Genomic DNA, 25,050 nt, shown 5'->3' on the forward strand with positions numbered 1-25,050 from the left:
TGACCCTGCATATTTCTCTCCCCAAGTCTTCCTGTCCCAGTGTTGCTGTCCCAGCATCTACCTTTACTCATAACTTTCTATCCCAGTGTCTCCATGGTTCCATCATCTTGCGACATGTCTTCCTGTCCTAGCACCTCTCGGGTTTAGTGAGTCCCATTGGATGTACCACATAGGGCCGTATTTCAGAAAGTACCACGTGGGGCGCAACAGGTACGTCGACTGCATTTCAGAAGGGGCCACAGACGCTTGTGCGGCCCCTTCTGTAAAACTGAAAGTGCTGGCACACATGTAGCATCAGTGCTATCTCAAAAGGGTGATCCCTCATGTGCATGGGGGCATGGCCCTATGCAAATGAGTGATGCTAATGAGGGAATCTCTCTGCCTTATAGATGCAGGCGCAAAGGAAAAGAAGCTGTCAGGAGGTGCATTGAAAGTGTACCACAAAAAGGTGGCGCATTGTAAATGTGCCCCTTGAGGCAGTCCTCTCAAGGGCTAAAAGTGGGTACCATGGACCCCCCACACATCTTCTTGCAGGCAGGTGTAGTCACTTACTGCACCCACCTGCAAGGCGATCTCTAATCCCTTTTGAAAGTGCAGGCGGGTTGCTGCCTGCACTGTGAAACACTTGAATAAATCTTACTGAATTACATCCTTCCTGTGTGGACCTTCATCACTACACGGTTTTATAGCAGCCGCTCTGTATTTCACTTGAATGCGCAGCCCCAGGGCAGCACGAGTTTGCAGCTGCCCTGAGGGCAGCGCATTCAACATAACAGGGCACACTTTCCCTGTTTGTCGATGGGGCACCTGTTTGAAGGTGCGCTGTGGCACAACACAGGGAAAATGCACCCTTATCAAAATACCGGCCCTGATGCGCATGGACGTGTCTCACTCCCACAGTGTCGGTGCTTCCTTTTTCCATGACGGGTTATTCGCTGGCCATCATAATGTCTTTCACAAGGAAGTAAAATGAAAACTGTTCTGGAAAATAAAATCCAACATTTAACTAAATGTCTAAGAACAACATGTGCCCTCTGCAAATCTTTATTTTTCCATTTTGGCAGAAAAGCTGCGGGTCATTACTGCCGGCCAATGCCCTCATGTGAGAGTGGGTGGGTGATGAATGATTTAATACAAATCTCTCCTTGGATCCCCAGCAGTACAGGAAGCTGCCGATGTCCCCAGAGCTGTGCTGTTAAATCTGTTGACACTTTTAGATGTCATTTCTGAGGCGCCGCGGTGGCACAGCTGTACGCTGGTAAGGATCTTAGCCTGTCCAAGTAATGGCTCCCAGTCACTAACATTAGACGCTGGCAGAATTCCAAAATGCAGGGTAAGGGGGGCACAGGAATACAGCATGTGGAAATATAATTTCTGGACGGCATTCTCACCCCTGTACTAGGCATTTTTTAGGAAGCTACATATTAGATCGCAGAATTACTTGGTCCTATCCTTTGTGTCTTTCCCGACTTCCGGTCCCACTGTTGCTCACAGATACCACTTGTTTTCAGCAGAAGAAATTTGAGACAAGAAAAACAGCAGTATTTACCTGGTGCTAGTCTGCAACTCGTAAGATCATAAGGATGGGGGTGGGGTAAGTATGTACTGTGGAGAGTCCATTCTGAGGAACTTATAACCAGCCCTTAATGTTGGCCCCATTGGTTGAGTGTGAAAAGATGTGCAAGAAAAAATAATTTGGTCAAACTGAAATCATTGATGGCTCTAATGCCCTTTGATTACCTATTTTATTTCCCCCTGTCTGTGACAAACGTCACCAGTGTGCATTATATGATGTTTTCCTGGTTGTATGCGGTTTCTAGTGTGTATTCTGCTGTATTTGTTACATGTTGATATGAATATTGCTTTGTGTCATGTACCTATTGTTATTACTCGCAATTTTAATAATGCTGATTTAATGTTTGACAGTTTTTAAACATTCCCTCGGATATGCATACATTATATATCCCACTTACAACCCAAGACCGAGTGCATCTGAACTGGAGGGAATCTCAGGATATCGGTCACCATGGATGGAGGTCAGATGCTTGAGGCCTTGGAACAGAAAGGAGGAAAGGGGGCTAATGAAAAAGAAGCTTTGGTAAATAGTAGTGGCATAGGATAGTCAGGAGTAGAAGGTTATGACACTGGAGAAGAACCTCATGAGAGATAGAATGGAAGGGATGACTAAGTGCATGATGAGTGATCGGCTACTTTGTTCCCTTCAAGCCTGTAAATACTTTTGTGCGCTCGGCTGCTGGCTATAGGGCAGGCGGAGAGTTAGATCATTCACTTGCAAGGTTGGTAGTTCAGGGGTTTGAAACCTATTGGAAAATATGCTGTGGGGGAACTAAAATACACCTTTAAATAACTTTTTTACAGTACAATGTATGCTACAAGTATAAATCTTCTAGTATAGTGTGTGCCATGTTCTGTACTATACTAATGAAATGAATCCCTGAGAGTACATTGAAATAGAAATGACACTTACATTGGGATTTTCCTGACTGTACAGTATGGTAGTTGTCTCTGCACTGTGCACGTCTCACAGCCATTTCTAAAGAAATCTCTGCTCCAATTACTGATACCACATTTTGTGAAAACAGCAAAAATACAAGCCAACATGTATCGAAGTTCAAGACCATAATAAGGAATACCACAGGCCAGACATTTAGATATAACAGTAACTAGACCTGAACTTAGGGATTCAAAAATGTATACTGTGGTATATGCACATACAAGGAACTGCATTGATGCCAGTTCTAACCACAGTAAAGCACTCTTCACCGTTGTCAGAGAGTTCTCCAACCACTCAGCCATCAAAAACATCATCACCCCTTCCCAGGAACTTTGTGACACCCTGGGAGACTTCTTCCACCACAAGATCTCCACCATCTATGAAAACTTTGAACCCCAACCCAGCCCCTCTGACCTCCACAGCCTCCTCACGCCCACAGAAACAATCCCCAACCACTTACTCACTACCTGGGACCAGCTCACCATGCAGAACACTACAGCCATCATGAACTCTGTCCACTCAGGAGCACCCACGGATCCTTGTCCCCACCACATTTTCAAACTCTGGAACAAGAAGTTCAGCAACAAGCTCATTGCCTTTTTAATGAATCCATCACCATGGCCACCTTCCCCAAATATTGGAAACATGGAGAAGTCAAACCCCTACTCAAGACACCATCCGCAGCAACTCAAGAATGACCATCAAATCTCCCTGCTCCCCTTTCCGGGCAAAGTCCTCGTAAAAGCCATCAACCGCCACCTCAAGGAACACCTGTAGAACAACAATCTTCTTGTGGAAATGTGGATTTTCCTGATCAGTTATGTCCCCTATCTTGGACCCCAACGATTCTATGTGCATGTCACAAGTACATGTATGTTCCCTCCAGTTCCAGTTTCCAAGACGCAAACATATGTGTGTCTACCGTCGACATGTTCTCTGTCAGATCCGCCATCAATGGGCTGGATATTCAATTCCTAAGTATGAAAAGCCACCGACTTTATATGGCTAAGGTACTCCATTTTTACAGTTCAGGCAAGTAGGCCCGATTCTTTCCTCAAAGCCTTTCCCTGCTCTCTGTCTCTGACAGTTTCAGCTTGAGCTCGCATCTGTATCCATGAACTTTGTCCTACTCCCTGTGCAGCTAACGGTGCCTGCCTCGGCCAGTTTTCGCCTGCCTGCCAAGAAGCTGTATTTCACCTTCGAATTATCTAGTTTGCTCTTCAGCCGATGCATTCCTGTCTAGTGATTTAGGTAAACATTTCCTTTAGCTCACAGGCAAAGGACTCAGCCTTTCCGTCCTCCTGCAAGTGATTCATAGCCCTGTTGCCATGGAAAGTTTTCTGCCCCTCGCTTCTCATATAGACACTTAGACGCTTGTACACGCACATACAGTTAGTATAGAATAGATTCTGTCCGAGAGTCCTTCCTTGTGGATAACATAGTTCTCTAAACATAGGATGTTAGATATGATTTGGGATTAGGTTGACATGACCCCCTAGACTTCTCGTCTCCACATGTAGAGCTAAATGTCAAGTCCCCTTCACCCCCTAGTTGCACGTCAATCACACGTCATGCTGCTGCGCACGCATCCATGTTAAGTATTATCGTATAGATCCACCTATGTAAGATAATCAGAGCCAATCACGTTTCTTTTTGCTCCTTATTACGCCTAGTTTCAATTACGTATCACTATGTTAATTTATCTTATCAATTGTTACGCCTTTTTGCACTTGTTTCATTGTAAATGTATGACCTATAAAAGTTACTTCTTGTCAATAAAGTATTGTACTTCACTTCCTGAACCCTCGTGGTGACGGAACCTGAAGGCCGCGACTCGAGTCGGCCATTTTGGATGGAATAAAGCCCATTTAGAAAACCTCTTATACCACGGATTCTGCCTCTTGTTATTCTGAGCTATTTTACTTTATTTAAAGATTCCGTATGAAATTCAGTTTCGGTAAAAAGAATATTTACCACATAATGGCGCCCGAATAGGGACACTTTCTCATCTCACGCGCCGGCGGTGCGTTGCAGGCCCGGTCTCCTGCCACAGCTGGACGGACCATAAACGCGTACCAGCAGGATTTCCTGTAAGCTCCCTCCGGTCAAGCGGGGGCGACTGAGGCTGCGATCAACCCAGACGAGGCGGTGAGAAGTGCGAAGTATCCCGACCAGAGCCTAGCTGAGAGAGCAAGATCCGAGGTATACAGAAGCCCACCAGGTTTTTCGAAATCCCGATGTCCAGAGGGTCCGCTATCCGCAGTCATCGAGTCCTGTCCATTCTCTGAGGCCTTCCGTTTCAAGGAGCTACTCGGTGAGTACCATCGCCGAGGAGGCGTGTTGACGCGCACATAGGTTGTGCCGGTCAAGACGGATTTGGGTACACAAATCCGGTCTGCACTGTTTAGCAGTGTATATGTACTGTTTAGCAGTATATCAAGTATTCCGAAGTATTCAGTTATTGTCAAGAATTCAGCGTGGTGATTAGTTAGGCAGACTGTCATCATTGTCGGTTATTGTTAAAATGTTTAATGTTCAATGTTTAAAGTGTTCAAATGTCTTGCATATTGTGGTATGAATGATTGTTCTTTGTTCGCTGTTCATTATTGTGTTTTTCGTATTAAGTGAATTCAAGAGTAAGTATCAGATCAGTTGTCAATATGCCGCTCTTCTCGAAGTTAAGACAGATTACTACCAGAAAAGGGGTGCTTGAAGAAGCAGTTCCTATTCCTCCTAGGGACACTCCAGGGCATTTTATGTACCACAAGCATGGCTTAGATGCCATATTGTTTCTTGATCTATGGGTAGATTATACCAAGGGATTGCCAGAAAGTCAAAGGTGGCCCGCAGCGGGAACCTGGGATGCAGAGTGCATCATGAAAGTGGAGGAAGAGTTATGGAAAAGAAAGGTCAGACAGTCACAGAAAGACGCTGTTGAGTTATGGCGTAAAGAATCTCATAGACGTACAGAAAAAGCACGTAGACAAGAAGAGAGGAGTAAAGAAAGTTCAAATAAAGTTCAAGAAAATCTATTAATTGAGGAAGGTATCCGAGTGAAGTCAGAACAAGTAAATAGACAAAGAAATGCTCTTATGAATGGTATGTATCCCCTTCTAGCCGAAGGACTACCAAAGGCTGTTCCAGGGATGCCAAAAGACTTGCCACCCCCGTTATTTCCAATTAAGGTACATCAAAAAGGGCATCCCAGAACCGCAGAAGATGTTTTTCTTTCCTCATATCTAGACGACACAGCTCCCGAGTATGCTAACGCCACACTACATAGACCGTCTGGCGGAGGGGTTCAACGTCAGGATCAGGTATCCGACCCCGTGCAACAGCAAGTCCCGATACAAGCTTCGGCAAGCACATCTGTCCCCGCAGTCGATTCTACAGTGGTATCGACACCCATAGTTGCTGTATCACGTTCAACGAACCCATTCACACCCGACGCCCCAGATGGGGCCACGGGAGGTGCTAGCAATACCTTTACACCACCCAGAATAAATAAACTTGTCTTTCAAGAATCAGCGCATTCACGTACACCTAAATTCGTAAGTGAACGTACGCTTAAGGAACTCCTTGTAAATTGTAGATATGACCCGGTGGTTGGTAAAGAGGACGAAATGGTCCTGGCATCATTACGCATCAGGCGAGCCGCAGAGTATTTAGCAAGGTTACCAGGAATGACTACGCATCTAGATAACATATACCATTTTGTTCAAACAGGACGAGATCCAGGATGTATTAACAGAGCTATGGAATTCCAGAAAGTAGAGATACAGGGGGAACTGTTACGTTTCCTCATAAACAGTGTGATCAGAAATCAAGACCGTCCGGGGGTAGACCCGAATGCAATGCTTATTCTTACAAGATGGAGCCAGAATATATCAGAAGGGAGACACGATAAGCAAAATTGTATAATAGCCATGTGCCGAAAAATCCGTAGAGAAATAGAGCGTATTCATGAAGAAAGATAGGGGACATAACTGATCAGGAAAATCCACATTTCCACAAGATTGGGAACAGACGAGTTCGAGCAAGATGAAGTGTCCGAATCAGGGAATTCCGCAAGACAGTCAGAGACCATAGCCTATGTAGGCAGAGGAAGATCCTGTGATAATGCTAGATGTTTTTCTGATCCCATACACTCTGTATGCCCAAATAATAGCAGAACGTATCCGACGCCTGTAATAAATCTGAAGTCTCCTGAACATTTGTTTCAAGCCGCAGATAAAATACTACGAGAACGAAGGGGTTACCACCTCCTCGATTCCATGGATGAGCAAGAATTAGCCAGATCAGCTGTTCACTGGATTGACAGTCCTGAAAAATACGGTGATGAGACCGTAGCACACACGTTTTTTAATCTCAGTGCAGACGAACAACGTTTAGCTGGAATCTATATGATTCAGCAACTCCTTATATTATATAAGAGCCAACATGCTGACCCTGGTCCTTTACCTGATATATTAACGGAACTACTCACGAACAGATGGAGAGGTTCTAGTAACAAGCTAATTAAAGAGATATTAGTGTCACGTAAACAGTATGTCCTTTTTGTAAATCCGGATTCTCTCTCGCTGCCCCACAGAGAAAGAACGCCGTACTATATGGATAGACAAAATCCTTTACGAGAAGTGCACCCAATAAAAGGCGAAGACAATGAGTTTCACCGTGTATTTGTTTACACACCCATATCAAAAATGGAATTATTAGAAATGAAGAAAGTAGTACCTAGTCATGACAAAGACCCAGCGGGTTTCCACCGAGAAATTAAAGACATGTTACTAATGGGAGAGTACACCTTTCCTGATATTATGACGATATTAAAGGTGCTTTTGCCTGCTGGCATCTATGAAAAACTGAAAGAAAAAGAGTGGGAAGTGGGAGACCAAAAGATAGACTGGACAGCATTAGCAGAGGAAGAAAGGGCCCGAACTGCAGGTTCAGGGCTCGGGGATAAAGTTAAACTGTTACCAGGTTTACTAGTACAGGTACTGCCACGTCTATTAACTACAAAAAAGGAAGATTGGGGTGCAATCACAGCCTGCAAACAAAAGCAAGATGAAGACACAAGCGATTATTATGCTCGATTTGAAAAATGTTTTGGTATAAACAGTGGTATAAAAGCAAGTAGTGACTCATATCCACATTTATTTGTGACAAAATTAGTGGAAAATGCATTGCCTCCAGTGAAGAATAGAATATTGAAATTCGAGAGTACCTGGCAAAGTAACACTCCGTCACAAATGCTACAAATGTTACAGTATCATCACAATAGAATTAGGGATGAACAAGAACACGAGCATAGACGCATGAAGGATACAAAAATGAAAATGCTAGTTTCTCAGACAGTACCAGCAGAGGGTCACAAAAAGGGTGTGACACATTCTGGTGATTCTGCAGCTCCTGTAAAAGGAACCTGCAATTACTGTAAGCAACTAGGCCATTATGTACACGATTGTCCAGTCCTGAAACGTAATATAGCTACAGGTATTGCAAAAGAGAGACCACGATTAGTTAGACAAGATCAGAATGAACAAGGAGCTATGCAGCATGGACAGTCCATGCCAGTTCAGCAACAGTCCATGCCAGTTCAGCAACAGTCCATGCCAGCCTCACAACAGCCCATACAGTTTGTGCCAGCTGCACCACCGTTGCCTGCTACTGCCACACAAACCACAACACGACAAATGTATCAGACTGCACAATATGAATATCCTGAGTATCAGCGTTACGCATGAACAAGCCTAGAGAGGGAAGTTGACTTACCGCTCATCGAGATTCCTGTAGATCAAGAAGGACCGTATGTACATAGTGAATTGTTAGGTCAAGATAGAAAATTCTTACTCGATACAGGGGCAAGTCGAACAACTATAAAACGTAGTGAAGTTCCAGGGGCACCCCTCTCAGGCTCTCAAAATGTTTCCCTTGGTTTTTCAGGAAAACCTATTGTTAATGAAGTATCACAGCCTCTCCCACTTACGATAGGACCTTTGACACGAACTACAGATTTATTGCTTACTAAATCATGCCCAGAAAATCTGTTAGGAATTAAAACTCTGAAAGCACTAGGAGCCATAATATGTTGTTCTCCGGAAGGAGTAAGGTTGTTTCTACGTGATTTTAAAGGTCACTATGTGTCTAGGGACATGGATCCCCGACTACAGACTTTACCAGTACATCTATGGGCACAAGGCCCTACGGATGTTGGCTGCATGAACATTACACCATACCGAGTCACATTGAAAGCAGGAGTGGTACTACCACGAATGCGACAATACAAGTTACCGCATGATGCTGTAGTGGCTTTGCTGAAAATCATTGATGAGCTAATTGCCCAGGGAGTAGTTGTAGAAACAGACTCCAATGTATGTAATTCACCGATAATTCCGATTCTTAAACGAACTGATCCTACTGCCCCACCAGTATACCGATTGGTTATTGATTTGCGTGAACTAAACAAGTGCATTGTACCACAATTTCCTGTGGTCCCTGATATATCATCATTATTGACAGCAATTGATTCCGAAGCAACATTCTTTACTGTAATTGATCTCAAGAATGCCTTTTTCAGCGTCCCAATAGATCCGGAAAGCCAATATTTGTTCGGATTCAGTTTAAATGGGCGCAGCTTTAAATTCTCACGCGCTCCCCAAGGATTCACAGAAAGCCCCAGCATCTACAGCCAAGCACTGAAACGAGAACTTGACAGTATCCACATGCCAGTCAATACTGCACTGCTTCAATATGTCGATGATCTGCTGATCACTGCGAGAAGCGAACCTGAATGTGAAAAGGCTTCTCTGACAGTTTTACATTTTCTAGCCGACAAGGGGCACAAGGTGTCTCCTTCTAAGCTGCAATTCTGTGTCCAGCGAGTTATTTATCTTGGTCACTCGCTGTCCAAGGAGGGAAGGCAGCTTACACCAGATCGCATCCAGTTAATTGCTAACATGTCAATACCCCAGACACAAAAGGAAGTGCGGGCTTTTATAGGCCTCACTTCATATTGTAGGCAGTGGATCCCTCAGTACGCATTTCTAGCAAAACCACTCATTCAGTTAACCACACAGGAGGCAGCCACATCGACTGTTCTCCCTTGGACTCAGGAACATACACAAGCTTTTGAAAGCCTAAAGGAAGCTTTATGTCAAGCACCTGTTTTAGCAACACCATGTTATAGCAAACATTTTACACTCTTTGTTACAGAACGTGAAGGTACTGCCTTGTCAGTACTCACTCAGGATCAAGCAGGATCACGCAAGCCATGTGCTTATTTTTCCAGTACATTAGATCCCGTAGCTCAGGCTTTGCCTGCATGCCTGAAATCAGTGGCGGCGACAGCTTTAGCAATCAGACAAAGCGATGCCATAGTATTAGGACATCCATTGACAGTACAAGTACCACATGCAGTAGAGGTTCTTGTGAACCGAACACAAACACAACACTTGACCATAGCAAGACTTACCGGTTATGAACTGACATTGTTTCAACCACACATAGAGATCCGACGGTGTAATACATTGAATCCTGCTACACTATTACCTGTAATTGGAACAGACCCACTAGCTCATGATTGTGTTGAAATCATTGAAATAAAGACGAAACCTAGACAAGACTTGACAGACGTTCCATTGTTAGATCCAGACCTGACGTTGTATGTAGACGGATCGTGCATGAGAACAAGTACAGGAGATTTAGTGGCCGCGTATGCAGTCACAACAGACACTGAAGTTATTGAGACAAATTGTATAGATACTTTGTCAGCCCAAGCAGCAGAACTTATTGCTCTAACACAAGCCTGTATTCAAGCCACAAATAAGAAAGTTAATGTATACACTGACTCACGTTATGCATTCGGAGTTGTACACGACTTCGGCGTACTGTGGCGAGAGAGAGGTTATTTAACCTCCCATGGTGCCCACATTCAGCACGGACCCCTCATTCATGCCTTGTTAGACGCAATACATCTACCCACTGCTATATCGATTATGAAATGTAAAGCACACACGAAGGTTACTGATATCATTTCTCAAGGCAATGATTTAGCTGACAGAACAGCTAAACAGACTGCTCAGAATCGCACATTAGACATGACAAAGCCAATAGTTCAGACACCAACACAGTGTATGACAATTAAGGATCCCGCACTTGACGTAATTGACATACAGACACATGCTACTGCAGAAGAATTAAAGAAATGGACTGAACTAGGAGGGATCCAGACAGATCAGGGATGGATGACGAAGGAGAAATCTGTATGGTTTCTTCCTGACTCTATGGTCCAAGCCATTATAGCTACAATTCACAGCCCGGCGCATTTAGGAGAAAAAGCTATGCTAGATAGCATTCAACACATTTGGTTCAATAAACATTTACGAGCAGCAGCTAAACAAAAGGTCCGTACCTGTATGATATGTTGTCAGTTCAACCCGGGAAAAAGTGTTCCCGTAGAACAGGGTGGATTCCAGACTCCTGATCATCCTTTTGAAGTGCTCCAAATGGATTATATCCAGATGGAACGATGTCGAGGATTCAAATATGTTCTTGTAGTTGTCTGCGCTCTCTCCCGATGGACTGAGGCGTACCCAGTATCAGATTACACGGCCCCGACTACTGCCAAACAGTTAGTTCGAGAATTCTTCCCACGGTACGGGCTACCACGTGTTGTATATTCAGATAACGGCCAGCCTTTCTCATCCGAATTAATGAAACATGTCTCACTTTTGTTGGGATATCAGTGGAAGTTCCACTGTGTCCGACACCCCGAGGCAGCAGGTCTCGTGGAACGACATAATCAAATTTTGAAAATCAGATTGTCTAAAATATGTAAGGAGAAAGGTGTTGACTGGATAGTAGCCTTACCAGTTGCACTATTTTACATAAGAATGGTAGCACACTCTCGAACAGGGCTATCCCCGTATGAGGTGATCTTCGGAAGGCCACCAAATATGTGGGGGACGCCTGTACCACGTAAAATAACTGATGTTAATTGTAATATGCTGACAGATTACCTGGCTTCCTTGATGTCTGCACTACAATCTTGTCGTTCACAGGTAGCTGCAGCTTTTCCTGACAACACTGAGGTGAAACCCCATGACGTTGCTCCGGGGGATCTGGTGTTTGTGAGGAATTTCGATCGGAAAACCCAATTGGAGCCCAGGTGGAAAACACCGAAGCTAGTCCTGCTGACCACAAGAACAGCCGTGAAAGTGGAGGGCCGCAAAGGATGGATACATTCCAGCCATGTTAAGAAATTTCATGGACTATCCTCGGATATAGACACTGTGCCCTGCACTCCCTCACAGACTGATTCAAAACTTCCCTTTGTTGAAAGGAATGACTCTCAGAACTATAAATTAAAACTTAGGCCCAAACAGTCGAGCAATTTGATTGTTTAAGTCCTCTCCAAGGTGAAGCGGTTGAATTGTCTCTGACATGTATCCCTTGGACCTGAGTAGAGAAAATACCAGAGAAATGTTGAAACGACAGGCGTATTGTAAATCACTGCGTAGCTACTGTGTGAGGACATTATTAATTCTGTTTTTATTGAGTGTTTTAATAATCATTGCGAGTGTGATTTTGCACATATATCATCCTATTTCTAGACATGTTTATAATATTACTGCTGAACATTCTTTTAGTGACCTACCGCCACATGAATTATCTTATAGACTTGCGCTGCGCAATAACACCTTCATTAGTATGTTACATCATTCCCATCAGACTAGTAATGCCACCAATTGTTGGGTGTGTGGCCGACTCCCTCCCTATCAGAATAACAAAGGAGTTCTGCCTTTCTTTCCACATCCGTTCACACACAATGGCTCCTGTGGAGCATGGTTTAGTTTACTAAATTCCATAGACCCAGACACAGCAGTTTATCAACAACATTGGATATGGGGAAATCTGAATCTAATTTTATTCAAAGTCTGTCACCCTAATAAGGAGGGTCACCCCAGTAGAACAGGAACTGATTTAGAAAATGAAGTGTATAAATTAGGTAATTTTACGCCTAATCTCATGATTTTGAACGTCAAATCCGAAGTTGAATTAATTCTGCCCACTATGTCAGTATTTCCAGTTAAGGGTGAATTATGTGTGAGAAAAGTTGGTTCCATACACATGGGCCATAGCAAATGCGTTACTACAGTAGAATATAGTGATCAAGGGAAATCTTCATTTAGAGCTTCTCGCCATTCTTACTTTATATGTGGTCAGACGGCATATATGCGTCTGCCTCTAGATTGGGATGGTACCTGTTACATAGCATTCCTTTTGCCACCTGTTTTCCTAGCTCCCCCTGATTATTATCGAAATGTTCATTTAGTACACAAAAGAGAGCGTAGAGATCTCCCAGTTGTCGATTATACTGAGACGGCATGGGACAAGTATGTAGATTTCAATAAAGGTATCTTTCCCTATATAGGTACAATATCAAATAGTAAGCTGATACGCAGACTCACCAAGACTCTTGAAGCTGTAGTAAACGAGACTATAGCCGCCCTAGGCAATCTGACAGAGGAACAATCAGTGATGAGAATTGTTGTTCTCCAGAATCGTCTTGTCCTTGACGTCATCCTGGCCGATAGGGGCGGAGCTTGCAGGGTCATCGGATCCAGCTGCTGCATATTCATACCAGAAAATTTGCCATCTGTATATAAAGCTATAACACGCCTTCATAAGATTGTAAGCCAGATACACGAGAATCCAGGCACTTGGACGTGGTCCGGGTGGTTTTGGAGTGTGATATCAGCCTGGGGATGGAGAGTTCTATCTTTCCTAGGTATTGGCCTTTCTATGCTCTTCAGTTGTTGTTTATGCCTACAATGTGGACCAGCTATTTGTGGTCTGTGTGCCACATCATGCATTCCATATCAAAGTTCTCGTTCAAAATGCCGGAAAAGGAAGGAAGAAGAAATGATGCTCCATGAGCAAATCGATGGAATGATGAAGATTGATATCTCTTGAAGGGCAAGTAGGGGACAAGGAGGGAATGTGGAAATGTGGATTTTCCTGATCAGTTATGTCCCCTATCTTGGACCCCAACGATTCTATGTGCATGTCACAAGTACATGTATGTTCCCTCCAGTTCCAGTTTCCAAGACGCAAACATATGTGTGTCTACCGTCGACATGTTCTCTGTCAGATCCGCCATCAATGGGCTGGATATTCAATTCCTAAGTATGAAAAGCCACCGACTTTATATGGCTAAGGTACTCCATTTTTACAGTTCAGGCAAGTAGGCCCGATTCTTTCCTCAAAGCCTTTCCCTGCTCTCTGTCTCTGACAGTTTCAGCTTGAGCTCACATCTGTATCCATGAACTTTGTCCTACTCCCTGTGCAGCTAACGGTGCCTGCCTCGGCCAGTTTTCGCCTGCCTGCCAAGAAGCTGTATTTCACCTTCGAATTATCTAGTTTGCTCTTCAGCCGATGCATTCCTGTCTAGTGATTTAGGTAAACATTTCCTTTAGCTCACAGGCAAAGGACTCAGCCTTTCCGTCCTCCTGCAAGTGATTCATAGCCCTGTTGCCATGGAAAGTTTTCTGCCCCTCGCTTCTCATATAGACACTTAGACGCTTGTACACGCACATACAGTTAGTATAGAATAGATTCTGTCCGAGAGTCCTTCCTTGTGGATAACATAGTTCTCTAAACATAGGATGTTAGATATGATTTGGGATTAGGTTGACATGACCCCCTAGACTTCTCGTCTCCACATGTAGAGCTAAATGTCAAGTCCCCTTCACCCCCTAGTTGCACGTCAATCACACGTCATGCTGCTGCGCACGCATCCATGTTAAGTATTATCGTATAGATCCACCTATGTAAGATAATCAGAGCCAATCACGTTTCTTTTTGCTCCTTATTACGCCTAGTTTCAATTACGTATCACTATGTTAATTTATCTTATCAATTGTTACGCCTTTTTGCACTTGTTTCATTATAAATGTATGACCTATAAAAGTTACTTCTTGTCAATAAAGTATTGTACTTCACTTCCTGAACCCTCGTGGTGACGGAACCTGAAGGCCGCGACTCGAGTCGGCCATTTTGGATGGAATAAAGCCCATTTAGAAAACCTCTTATACCACGGATTCTGCCTCTTGTTATTCTGAGCTATTTTACTTTATTTAAAGATTCCGTATGAAATTCAGTTTCGGTAAAAAGAATATTTACCACATTACCAAATTTTTACCGAAATTCAGTTTCGGTAAAAAGAATATTTACCACATTACCACTCCCATTCTGGATTCCACACCATCCGCAGCACCAAAACCACCCTGATCGCTGAAATCAACGAAATCAGAAAACTACTTGACTGGCGAGAAACGGTGGCCTTGATCCTCCTCAACCTCTCAGCAGTGTTTGACACTGTATCCCTGATCAAGAGGCTTCATCAGATACGAATCCAAGGAGACATCCTTAAATGGATCACCGTATTCCTTACCAGAAGAGCCCAGAGAATCCCCCTACCACGTTCACCTTGGAACCCAAGAACACCATCTGATGCATCCGTCTAGTTTCGTCCCTCAGCCCCACACTGTTCGACAGCTGCATGACCGCCTTGGCCAACATCATCAGAACTCATGGTTTAAGCATCATACCCTACTCCGACGACACCCAGCTTATCCTCTGGCTATCAGAAGAACCCTAGACCACAAGGGCCAACTTCCGCAGCTGCATAAGCGTTCCTGACTGAATGAAAAGTAACTGCCTGAAACTCAACACAGACAAAACAAAAGTGCTGATTTTACAGAACAACAACCCCCCATGAAATGACTCCTGGTGGCCTCCCAAACTAGGGCCCTCACCCACTCCAGTAGACTATGCTTGCAACTGTGGCATTATCCAGGACAGCAAGCTCACCGGAAAAAGCCATCTCAACGCAGACTTATCCGCCTACTTCCTCACTCTTAGCATGCTCTATAAAATCTTCAAAGGCTCCCCGTCGAAACCAGACAAACTGTCACTCAAGCCCTAGTAACCAGCTGCCTGGACTACAGCGATGCACTCTACATAGAAATCACTAACCACCTTCTGAAGAGACTGCAGACCATACAGAACCTAGCTGCCAGACTCATCCTCGACCTCACCAAATGGACCCACATCACACCCCACCTTAAGCAGCTCGACTGGTTCTCTATTCAGAAGAGATGTAAATTCAAGATGCTTATCCACACCTTCAAACTCTTCACAATCAAGGAGCAGCTTACATCCACCACTACATGAACTTCCACCAATCCTCCAGATGCCTATGCTCCACCTCCCCCACATCTGCCGAAGCAATAGTGGAGGACACTTCTCCTACCTCACTGCTAAGTCCTCGATCGACCTCCCTCTTCACCTCCCCCTCACTTCTGGAATTAAAGAAAGGGCCCAAGACCTGGCTGTTCAACTGATCTCTCCTGAAGCAGCAAGGCCCTCAGCAGCTGGATACCCTTGCGTGTGATTAGCCATGCTAAATAAATCCTGTTTGATTAATTGATTGATACGTAGAGATTCTTGATGGTGATGAAACACACATTGGACCGCTGTAAATGTATCAGTCACAACAAAGTTGGCAGTGGTCCTGACAGTTCAAAAAAGGCAGTGATACCATCAAAGATAGAGATGTGGTCGCAAAAACTGTACTGCAGATGGATTGGCCATGTTGACAATGGCGACACAAGGTATATGAATAGAAATCTGATATGAAGCCAATGCTAAATACGCAAGCAGGAGAATGTAAGCAATGTATTATATTTATTTTGTTTTATTCATTTTTTATAGCATGAACATGACTCATGCGGGAATCAGAACGCTTTACAAATTTACAAAGAGCAGAACAATAATAACAATAATATCGTATTCAGCCAGTGAAATCATTTTACATTTTATATTGAGAACATGCCCGTCACAGTAAAGACCGCCCAACTACTATCCCTTTTTTAAACCTCCTTGTATCAGCTTAAGGATCAGGCCTTTGAAACAACCAGTAAGATTGTTGGAAGGTTAACTTAGAACTTACCTTTTCACATTTGAAGTAACTTATCGAATAGTCATCAAGGACAAAGTACCGACGTTTCCAATTCTTCCGCTGCCAATATAAAAATAAATTAATATTTTATGAATTAGCTACCTGCTCTTTGATTCACAACACATAGTTTTACTTTGAGGTGTCATGTTAGGCAAAGCTGCTTTTTCAATACATATTTACTCAAGTAATATTTTCAGGTCTATAGACCAAATCCTTATAATTTTTCAAAGTCCCTCCGCCCCTAACATATTGAACATGTTTCTCAATATATTGGGAGGTTTTTTACCAGAATGCAAAAGGACTTGGCTACTTAGTTTGAAGGAGAAGGTCAGTTCTATTGGGTGCTGACCCATGCTTAGTTACTCACTCAGAAGTAAAAGGCTGCTGACTGAAATTTAAAAAAAATGGTGAAACAAAGTTCTAATTCAGTGCCTATGTAGCTGTGACATTAGATGAGCACAGCTTGTTGGCAACATTCATGGACTGTGGTCTTAAAGGGTATATACACATATATTTTATAATAAAACATGCTACTTCTGTTTTTACATGTGCGGGATTTCACAACCATATTCTCCTACAATTATTTAGTTTTGGTTATTTAGATTGTCCTGCATTTTGGGAACTGATCAGGAAGTAACACCAGAAAATGACAGTAAGTGCTACCAGCAGATCATTTGCAGCAGCAAATGTGTCAACTAAAAGGTTGCAGTTTTCCTACTTTCCAACCACAACAAGTTTATAACCTAATATTTAAGCCTCCATCCATAGATTTACATAGTTGGTGATGGTGTAATCACTAACTCTTGACAAATATCTATCTATCTATCTATCTATCTATCTATCTATCTATCTATCTATCTATCTATCTATCTATCTATCTATCTATCTATCTATCTATCTATCTATCTATCTATCTATCGTTCTCTATCATCCGTCGGTCCACCCACCCAACTCTCCATCCATCCATCTGTCCGTCTGTCTATTAACATACACATGTGCTTAATGTCACATACATATTACTATCAACTACTAACCACAGTTATAGTAGCACACTGTACCATTGAATCGTCTTTAAGCGTGAATCATTTAACTTCTGCTGCTTAGAGTAGTAGGGACGTAAGTTATGGTTATGTTAAGGGCAGGGAATTCCATACCACATACTGTAAGGGACACCATTAGCAGAAACTGTTTGGTTCTCATAACAGTGTGAGAACCAGGCATGGCAGCATGAGGCCAATTAAATATGAAGGAAAAAATGTACTGACTCCTGTGAATGCATGATAACAAAATTCCTTTCCACAGCGAGCCAAAGGAGGAGCTTCCTCAGTCCACAAGGGAGATATGGCCTGCTGCATTTGAGGTGACTTACAAACTTTGCTTGTTATTCAAAAGGGAATTGATGAAGGTTGAGTGTGAGCTCATGAAGGTAGAAAAACACTTGCCACTGATCTCTAGTGAAAGGGCAATATTATTATCAAGGAGGAACCTGACATGTTTTGCTTTTTGAAAAGTCATTGGCGTGAAAATGAGTGGAGAACGGATATCTTAGCGGGCAGATTTTACTTTGATCCAAAAAACATGATTTATTTTGTTCAAATTACTAAATAGTTGTAGCAAGCTCTTTTGTATCAGTTTTTTGACTGCAATGAGACAAGAGCTGCAAGTCAGTAAAGATATTGGCATAGACGACATTTTGGTGAGAATTGCATGCCTTTCGCATACAATCATACAATTGTATATTAACCTTAATGTTCAATAATATGGAAAACAGAGGGTTCAAAGAACGAACCACTGAAAAGGACACAGTTACGCCCTGCCATACTTCGCAAGTAAGAAAAATCCCATCTGAAACATGCAGGCCCTGATCTGGTAAAACATCTATAGACCAATGTTCAGCTGCAGGAACAGCATCTGGAAGGGCCTGATCTCTCACAGTGATAAAAGCTGCAGAGAAACAAAGTTTGACTGAAAGTGCCCTTATCCACTCTTTTAAAGGCACTATTTTGGAAGGTAGACCAATACTTTGACACCGGCAGAATCCAGATTGTTTTGGTCGAAATACTGATTCAAGATGGAGAATGATTTTTTAGAGATTATGTGTAAGGTGTGAAAGGGTCAAAGGTTGGCAAGGATCAAGAGGTCCAGAGGCTTTTTTGATGTCTGGTTCTACTACACATTCTGTAAAGTTTTGCATTGTAGGGACAGAGAGGTCTGTATGAAACCATGCTGGAGATGGGTAGGAGGTAAGTTTGTGGTTGTTTGTTTCTCCAGTAGAAACATAGCTGTTTCAAAGGTCGGAGTTGGTTTTTAAAATGAATGAAGACTACTTTGCAAAGATTCATGAGTAGAAGAGGGAGCAAGCAAAAGGGCTATGACTGTGGTTTGGCAATCACCATCAATGACTGTTTTATTTACATGACTGTTTTCCTAAAATACTACTTTTTAACTTTGCACAAGGTTTGCCGAAGTAACTGCAACTACGACACCAGGAACTTGGAAAGGCATCACCCGAATGTGTGTGCAATGACACTAGGTCAGTCGGATTGATGAAGGAAAATTTGTTTAAGAGTGAACAGGATGGTTAATTGTCTTGTCTATGGTTTATTTAAATATACTTATACAGAGGCGGTGCCTTGTTTGCATCTGGATAGTACCAGCAAAACGTGTATCCACTGCAAAAAAAGTGTTACAGAATTTTTCACATTGTAATCGGCTGCAGTAGAGGAAGAACCTCCACCATTACACTATCTGGTTTGCCACTACTAGCTTTCTTTCTCTTCCTGGAGGTAACCTTTTCCCTTTCTGACACTCTCCTCTACCACTGCCTATTTAGCGTCCTCTTTATCCTCTCTTTCCGGTCCTTCTCTTGGTCATTACCTAACGTCTCGCTATCAGGCATGTCTCCATGCCCTATTGAGACATGCTTTTCTACACTCTCGTTTAACGCTTCTACTAATCTCTTTACCAGCAACATGGACCAACGCCATTCTTGAGGAGCTCATCCTCATCCCAGCATGGCTTTCAGGAATTTTGATCTGTATAAATTTGCCTTTGGGAAATATTTCCTGCAGTGGTCTTTGAGAAAGCAACCAGTTCAACTACATCTTTGTTCACTCCATCACTCTCCAAATTCGGAATCAGAAGTGATTGAAATAGTGGTAACAATGGGAACACAATAGAGGCGCTGGAATTTTTATTTTTAAAACCATGTCTGTAGAACCCTAGACATAACAGAAAGACTGCAATAGCTCGTCTGTTATTTGTGTTGCATTGCAGATGTAATAGGTCTACATTTGCGAACATAAAACTAGTCCTGCTATTAAAAATAACGTGATGCTTTCTATTAATTACTGCACACCATTATTTCAGCTCAAATGGTGATACACCTGAACATAATATACAACGTATTGCTTGAACCTATGCAACGACTTGGCTATAGCAGCTAATTTTCCTGGTTTTCTTCAGAGACAGCCCTATTTTATCCCAACTAAATTAGTCTCAATAAACAATTACAGTCAACATTAATAAAATCAACATTCAACGAATTACTACCTGGAAAAGAAGCCTTTGCTCAGTAAGCAACATTACCAGGAAGGGGTTTAGTTGATTCTTATGCACAAATGCACTTTGAGATAAACAAATTATATATTTGTTCAGTAAAAATTAAACAAACTAAAAAATAATTACAGGTTCTTCCATTTGCTATCATTCTTTCCCTTATTAAATCCTATAACTTTTACACAATATCCTTAACCCGTTCATATTGCAAATAAAGTAAAAGGTTCTATTGGCAATATAGTGGAATGGTGCACACCTGAAGAAAATGAACCCAGTCTCCTATAGTGCCCCTTTTAGGTGTAAACAGCTTTCCCTATACCAATATTTCTAATTATGTTAAACTAGTTTCAAGAAATGATACAGCGAAAATAATAAGAACATTTAGACACCATACTTTGAGCTAATCTGGGTAACCTAGTTAAAGTAGCATAATGAAGTAATCAATCAACTTCAGGTTTATGGAAAGAACTGCATGTTAATCTTGCAATCTAATATCCACAATTCCAAGTCAATGCAAAGTTCCCTTTTCACATTTCATTTTACTCTACCCTTCTGATTTAGGTCTTCCTTAGACAATATCATGTGGGAGTAATGCAGCTATGTGGACTTTTTCTTAGAATTTAATTTATAACCACATATTGGAGTACGTCATATTCCCAAGTCTCTTGACAGATCAAAGTCTTTTTTTTAAACTCTTGGCTTGCCATTCAACTTTAAAAGTCCAAACCCTGCAGTAAGATATGTGTCAAATGGAGTGAAATCATCTTTCATCAGAATATCACCTAGTGTTTGTGCGTGGTTGCACCCTGCCATAGTACCAGATATATTATGTAAAGCTTCCATTAAACTGGGGTTATTCCAGAATGGTAAAAAATCATAACGAGAATACATAAATGGCCATGTCACTCCCTTCATAGGAAACAGAGGACTACTGAAACCCCCATTAATATGGGCAAATATCTGATCCAAAAATAAAAGTTCAAAATACGAGTTACGCATAAAAATTATTGACCCTTGGGGGAATTAATATCAAATGTTTTAATGTGATATCTTTAGTGAATGCTTAGATAAGTATTACTATAATTTCCATTAAAGGCTGTCTTACTTGCACTAATAGACTTGCTATTCACAGATAACACTCTTCATTAATTTCTGTCATGTTTTATCTCTTATAAAAAAGTTTCAAACAGTTTGAGTCCTCACAATTCATATAACATCACATGCAATACAAAAATTAAACAACACTGAAAGTAAGCCTAATTTACCTCACAGAGGCAAACTGTATGTAATACATTTAATGTTTAAATGGTCCATAGCCGTTTATATGATTATATGCAAACCTGTTTAAGAATTAGGCATTGATACATTTTTTACGTTCCTGTTTGGCCCGGAGATCAGTTGTATGGATCCTCTGGCACCATGGACTTAATCAATATGCCAGCCTGAGACAGAGAACTTGATGGACTGCAACTACCCTACAATCCCTTGAGCATTACTTGAGTAAGAACATTTCTAGGTAACACTCAATTCCGTGAGATATCACAAGGCTAGTTAGTGAAACCCAAGCCCTCTTTCAGCATGGAAAGACACACTGAAGAACACTAAGAACCTTGAATATATTTTCAATATTAATTTAAAATCAAAATCCTATCCTAGTGCATACAATATGAATAGTAACTATTACAAACACAATCAAAATAGTGGCATTGGTACTTTTCAGGAAGTGAATAAGAAAAACTATTGTAACATTGTGATGATATCATAAAGCTTCTTTATAATGATATCTCCAACCCCACCTTACTCTTGGATAACTAAACTAAGCATCAAAAGTGGCTTACTTGCAAAGGTGTCTCACCCTGCAAACCTTTTCCAAACAATAGAACCAATGTTCAGTAAAGAATCTGCATCCACTTTTCTCTGGCCAGCCTTCGAATAGGCCTGCCGAGTGAAGGCTAGATGTGTCTTCCCTGGAGCCTTGCAAAGGAAGGTGACTACAGCTCTGTATGACGCTCATCCTTGAGTTGCTGGTAGAAAGTTCTACTCTATCTTTATCACACTCTGTTCTTAGTTTATACATTGTGTCTGAATATTGTTGAACATTTTCCAAATAAATGATTAGCAGTAAAGCCCTGGCAGCCATTCATTTAACTCTGTGAACTCTTGCCTATTGTTTAAAAACAATAATTGAGAAGTTAAGTTATCAGATTCTATGAAACCTTGTTCATGTTCATTATTTAAATAAATCACTGGAAAAGAAATTCACACCATACAGAAAACATAAACATATTCAAGGAGACAAAATCATCACATTGTATTGCATAACAGCATGAATAAATGTGCATGTATAAGTGAAACCTATGCCTAAATAAACAGTATATTTATTTTGAGACTGGAAATACTCAGAGAGATAATATATGATGATTATAACAAGGTAATATTTCATCCATGTTCAATCTCTTGGTCATGGAAGTAGTACTCATTTGCTGATTACAAAATAGTTATTTACTCATAATTCCTATTCATCATTATAACAAGTTTATGAATTTCACCATTTACACTATATAAAATCCTTCTTCAAGACAGCCAGGCCTAAAAAACTATATAAAAGATGCTCGCTGAGTGTGTGTTATGTATCCAATTCCAATTGAAAACAGTGATCACTAGTGTGCTTGGCCATTCACCAAAGTATAATTACCTCATGAAAATAGTATGTATGGCAATTTGAAAAACCTGCATTAAACATATGTATGATGAGTGGCTACAATTGTCCTAGTTGAGATTGATCAGAGATGGTCATCATGGACAGTGCTCTCCTCAATGAGTTGAATGAAGAGGCCTCATTACAGAATCATTCCCTCCATAGCTACGAAAACAAATTAAGCCATTAGAACACCTATTCAGTATGTATGCTACTAATTTCTTCTGCACCAGTGTCTTAGTATTCAAAACTCACTGCTTCCTGCCATTACAACCAATAAGTCATGACATGAACTATTATCTGGAGAGCATTTGTAAGACAACAAAAACTCACTAAGGATAAGCATGAGGAGACTGGCTGATCATAATCTGACCTCATGCACAGGTGCACCTCACTGGGTATTGTGGTTCAAATCTTAATGACTTGTGCTTGTTCTAGTATTCTAATGTATATAATTGTACAAAGGCATCTAATGCAGAATGCAGTGAGATAATATTTAAGATATGCAAGACATCACAGACATTTGCAAACTAAATATGTCTGGCTTTATTGTGCAACCACATGAAAAGACAGACATGCACCAATGTTATTTGCATGTGTTAGCATTTTAAATGCAAGAATTATTGGCTTTGACAATGCTAAATGTCACATGAGTGTGCAGTGCAAACCTGCAATGCCGCAGGCTATTACAGGATGTCCCAAGACTAAACAAGCATTAGTACAGTGAATAGGCCAAGCCTTTCAAAATCAAGCGCTGTCCTATTGGTGTTGCAAATGCGTGTTTGCATTGGCATTGGCACTCCCATGACCTTTAATTTTAATTTTCAACTTGCCAATCTAAAGTGCTATTGCCTACAGCAAACACAACATGTAAAGATGGTCACTGGTGCATCATGGCGCATGTGCGCAATATTATGTGTTTTCTAACATGGAGTACAACCATTTTAGTGCACAGAAAAGGGGACCCCTCTGCAATGGTGAAGGGTTCCTGAGGCAGTGAAGAAGACAACTATAATGTAAATACTCAGGCAACCATTCTGTAAACCTACTGACACATTATTCCATTATGAACAGAGCTCATCAACACATAAGTGTAAAACGTTATCAAAATATTTTACTGTCAATATATTTAAATTAGACAAACACATAACGTACATAAAATAACATACATTATGACTCTAAAACAATACACCCAATCGCCCACAACCATCATTACCTATACACATGCATGCAATACACTCACAAATCCAACAACTGGAATCCAATACACGTATAAATCAATATTGTCTTATTGTACAGATCCTAATAGATATAGAAGATAACCTCTAAAAAATATACTTTCATATCAATATAGAACACAAGATATAACACATGGCAACAAAATGTAGGAGCCAATTATCATATATAATTGATTTTTATGATACAGTTGGAGTGCTCAATGCATTTGGTGGAACATTTTCTATGAGCGTTTCGGCACAGTGGCCTTCATCAGGAGAGCCACGTTTAATTAGTTTGAAAAATACCTGCTTCCTGTTTATAGCGGTAAGTACATATGCAGGTCTATATGTCGAGGCTTGCAACTGTTTATCCTCAAATAATTGGATGGGGATGGTCCTGAAAAACAATTCACGTTTATAACACCTGGTCTTCGGGTACTTGTCGAGCAGAACTTGAAACAATGCCAGGTCGAAGGAAAAAAATTTGAATCGCCTATGATGTAGTGGGTCTGTGTCCCTGTCACCTGACAGCACTTAAAGGATCTTAAGTACTGCACGGCACACCTGGATGCAGCTATATGATACAAATGTGTGATGCTGCCGCATGTAATTCCGGTTGATCTCTTATCTTTCTGATCGAGAGATGCCCGTATGATAGAACGGAATTCTCCAAACGATCAGAAAAAATAAAATAATAATTTCAGAACAGCGTTTAAAAGCTGGGCCCTTAAAAAACATAAAGTAAGATTTATTTTTTAAATCAACCAGGGAGTAGGACAAGCAGGGGCAAAGGAGCACCAGTGAGCCTCAGATGAGTAGAAAGGGGGAGCAGGTAAAGAGAGCATAGGTGGGGATGAGTGTGCTCTTTAGTCACACAAACGCCCACCCCATCTGAGACACCATCTGACAAAAACAGGCACAGTATCTATTAAAGCAATGACAGGATTATTGCAAACGTCCTCGTCTCTGTTCCAACTGCACCCTTATATGCATATGAAATGGAGGTGTCACATACCTCATTCTATTTCGCTACAAATAT

General features: G+C 41.5%; 1 protein-coding gene across 2 annotated transcripts in view; it reads right to left on the reverse strand.

Annotated features, from left to right (window-relative positions):
• Positions 1-25,050, reverse strand: part of PLEKHA2 (pleckstrin homology domain containing A2) — a 571,168-nt gene that overhangs the window by 76,706 nt on the left and 469,412 nt on the right. For both annotated transcript variants that reach the window (XM_085634579.1, XM_085634580.1), the window contains one exon: positions 16,530-16,598. In XM_085634579.1, the coding sequence (XP_085490705.1) occupies positions 16,530-16,598 (69 nt within the window). The remainder of the gene's footprint in view (positions 1-16,529; positions 16,599-25,050) is intronic.

This window comes from Triturus cristatus, chromosome 11 (genome assembly GCF_964204655.1).
Source record: "Triturus cristatus chromosome 11, aTriCri1.1, whole genome shotgun sequence".
Lineage (NCBI taxonomy): Eukaryota > Metazoa > Chordata > Amphibia > Caudata > Salamandridae > Triturus > Triturus cristatus.